The 3111-nt window shown below is 65.2% G+C and overlaps 1 protein-coding gene across 6 annotated transcripts in view; it reads right to left on the minus strand.

Moving 5' to 3' along the window:
- Window positions 1-3111, minus strand: part of LOC113214616 (protein sprint) — a 242480-nt gene that overhangs the window by 27276 nt on the left and 212093 nt on the right. For all 6 annotated transcript variants that reach the window (XM_052263492.1, XM_052263491.1, XM_052263490.1 and 3 more), the window contains exon 4: window positions 25-198. In XM_052263492.1, coding sequence (XP_052119452.1) covers window positions 25-198 — 174 coding nt within the window. The remainder of the gene's footprint in view (window positions 1-24; window positions 199-3111) is intronic.

The following is a 3111-nucleotide window of genomic DNA, read 5'->3' on the forward strand; positions in this document are numbered from 1 at the left end:
ACACTCCGCTCGCACTCCACTCACCCCCTCCTCCTTGCCCTGCAGCAGGTGGAAGGCGCCGGCGCGCTGGATGCCCGGCAGGAACCACACGGGGTGCGAGCGGATGAGCCGCTCCAGGAGGCTGATGTCGCACGGCGAGTCCACGGCGTCCCAGCCGCTGCCGGAGTCCGCCGAGGAGCCGGCGCTGGACTCGGGGCCCTGCAACACGAGGAGAGAAACAAAGTCCTTTACTGACACGTTCCGAAAATGTGGCGACCTCGAAAGCGACGAACCAGGCCGTCTCTGAAGTGGCAGGAGCGCAGCCAGTCGAGGCTGGGAGCGCCGCGCGGGTAGGCAGCCCATCGTGCGCGCCAGCCCGGCCCGGGCCACCGTTACATAACCGGCCGCAGCCTCCGCCCCCTCCGGCCCGGCGCGAGGGAAGGCCGAGGCCGACGCCGACGCCCCACCCGCTCCACGATGCAAAACAGAGAGGAAAAGGCTCTTCCTGCCCTTCGCAGCCCCGTGCTAGCCTCGCCGCGCCCACCACCGCAGCCTCGCGCGCTGTCCCATCTTATTTAAAAAGGACAAGGCGCGCCTGACGGGCAGGGTCCGCCTCTTCATCGCCCGGCCCTTTCTCCTTGCTCTTATTGTACGCTAAGCAGAGGCACCACCACGACGAGCAGACGCCACTCACAGTCACAGTCAGGGCCCCCCTCCCCCTCCCCTCCCCGAGCCCACCGTCCCGTTTACCACCAGACAATTAATCGGCACCGGCTGCTGCAGCAGCTGGGGGGCCGGCTGGGGGCCAGTGAGTCACCGTGCTCCCCCCCCCCTTCTACGCCCTTCGCGTTTACGAGGGAGACGCGAGGCGACGCCACCCCCCCCCCCCTCCCTTAGAGTTATTCCTAAGCGACCGTGTCCCTGACCGTGACTAGCAGACGACACGCGCCGACGACATCCTGGCGCCTCGAGAAAAAAGGGGGAAAAGGGGGAGGGGCGAGACAACACGGGGTGAAACCCCAGAGAGAAGGAGCGCCACGACCCACAACGCGCCTTTATGGCGTCTCGTCTGCCGCCGTCGCCACCTAAAGACACCCACTCATAAGGCTACTCCGCTCCTTAACTGCTTCACTCTCATGGCTGTCGGCGTAGAGTTGGGAGAGAGGTGCAAAGCTTCGCCCCCCCCCCCTCTATCTCTCCCTCCCTCCCTCTTGCTCCAGCACATGCTCAGAGCCTACCACTGGAAGACAACACGACACACGGTGGCTCAATGGCACACGCTACGCCCGCGCCTCGGGTCGTCGTGCCGTCTGCTGCTGCTGCTGGAGCCCCGCCCCGCCGTGTTGCGTGGCGCTGCGGAAAGGGAAGAAGAAGATGATGATGGTCCTATCTGCAGTCATCTCCACGACCATTGTGTCGCGTGTGTGCAGTAGGGGGGGGAGGGGGGCTTCAGGAGAGGGCTCCTGCCAGCCAGCGCCACAGCGTCTGCTGCTCGGGCTTAGGCCCTCTGCGCAAGAGAAGTCTATTCAGTAAGGATGTGACACATGGAGAGTGTGTGTGTGAGAGAGGAGTGACACCGGGAGAAGGGAAGGGGGGCATGAAGGAAGTGAGGGGGCGAGGTGTCGCCTTCGCCTGGAGAAGTGAGCGGGAGCGAGAGAGAGATAGAGAGTGAGCAAGAGAGATCCTTGAGCACCTCTACGCACGCCCGGGTCGGGCCGGGTAATGGGAGTCCTCTGCCACACGCCCACACCACCCCCGGCCGCGCCCGGCCGGCACTTGAACGCAGAGTCGCTCATCCCCGTCTCTCTCTCGCTCTATCTCTATATCTCTCTCTCGCTCTCTCCCTCTCGCTCTATCTCTCTCGCTCCCCGCGGCCCGCCTCGAGCACGCACTCGTTGCAGCGCGGCGCGGACACCGCTGAGGGCGCCGCTACCCCTTTGCAGGCGGTCTGGTATGAGTTATCAAAGGGAAGGATAGCCACAGGGGCTGCAGCAGCGCGCCGCGGAGGAGGAGGCCATCAACACTCCTCGCCGCCACTCGCCGCGCGTCTGGCCCGGGCTGGCCCTGCACGCGCACACGAGGTCCTCGCGTCGCCGCCCGCGCCGCCCCCATCGCCGCCTTCATCAGAGAATTGGCACCCGATCAAAAAAAAGAAAGTTGGAGGCGAACCAAAGTAGGAAGGCGCTGCTCCTCCATGTCCTCCGGCTGGCTGCTGCGGCGCTCACGGGAGGTATATGAGCTGGGGCATGGCGCCGCCCAGGTGGGCGGCAGGGCCGGGCCGCGGGCGCGCTCGAGGGGTGAGATAGACTAACCGGGGCACACATAACAGCTGATCCCGACTGGCGATCGGAGCTCCGAGACTAATTGAGCCGTAAGAGCTGTCGGAGCCAGTGGGAGCCGGGGAGCCGTTGCGCAAGCGCCTATGGGTGGTGAGCCTGCAGCGCCGTGTCACGTGTAAGCCGTGGGCGGGCGGCGTGAGGGCGCGGTCCAGGCGCGGCGGAGCAGGAGGAGGTAAGTACTCGCTCAGGCGTGCGGCGGACGGATAGCGAGCAGATAGAGAGGGGCCGGGCCACTGGGGCGGATAGGGAGAGATTGGGGGAGCAGTGTACACGTCTGCTCTGAGATAGAGACAAACCCTCCCTCTCTCCCACCTTGCACCCCAGGGGGGCAGCGCTGGCAGTGCGGGGCTCCTCACATCACATGTGTGTGCCCGTGACGGGCGCGCGCACTCACACGCACACACGGTCCATCTCTCTCTCTCTCTTACACACAGACACACAGACACACACACACACACACACACACACACACACAAACACACACACTCACAACCACGACTACGCCCTCCGAGCCCTCCTCTATTGTTGCCATAGACCATGCTAATCATACGCACAGTACACTGTGTCCCTCCCGCCCGAGCCGTGCTGAAGGGGTTCCACACAGCCACCGCCGCCCTTCACCCCCTCTGTATCTGCACGCCGAGCTGCCCCCGCCCTGCCCCTACCCCTACGTGCGCATAACGGTTGGATCCCCCCTATAACGCCAGCCTGCTGCCCGCCCGCCCGCCGCGCCGCGTAAGAGCGTCGGAGGTCGTCCATTCGTGGGCCGTTTTTTATCACACGTGCTGCGACG

This window comes from Frankliniella occidentalis, unplaced genomic scaffold (genome assembly GCF_000697945.3).
Source record: "Frankliniella occidentalis isolate FOCC.00 unplaced genomic scaffold, Focc_3.1 Scaffold12, whole genome shotgun sequence".
NCBI classification, from domain to species: Eukaryota; Metazoa; Arthropoda; class Insecta; order Thysanoptera; family Thripidae; genus Frankliniella; species Frankliniella occidentalis.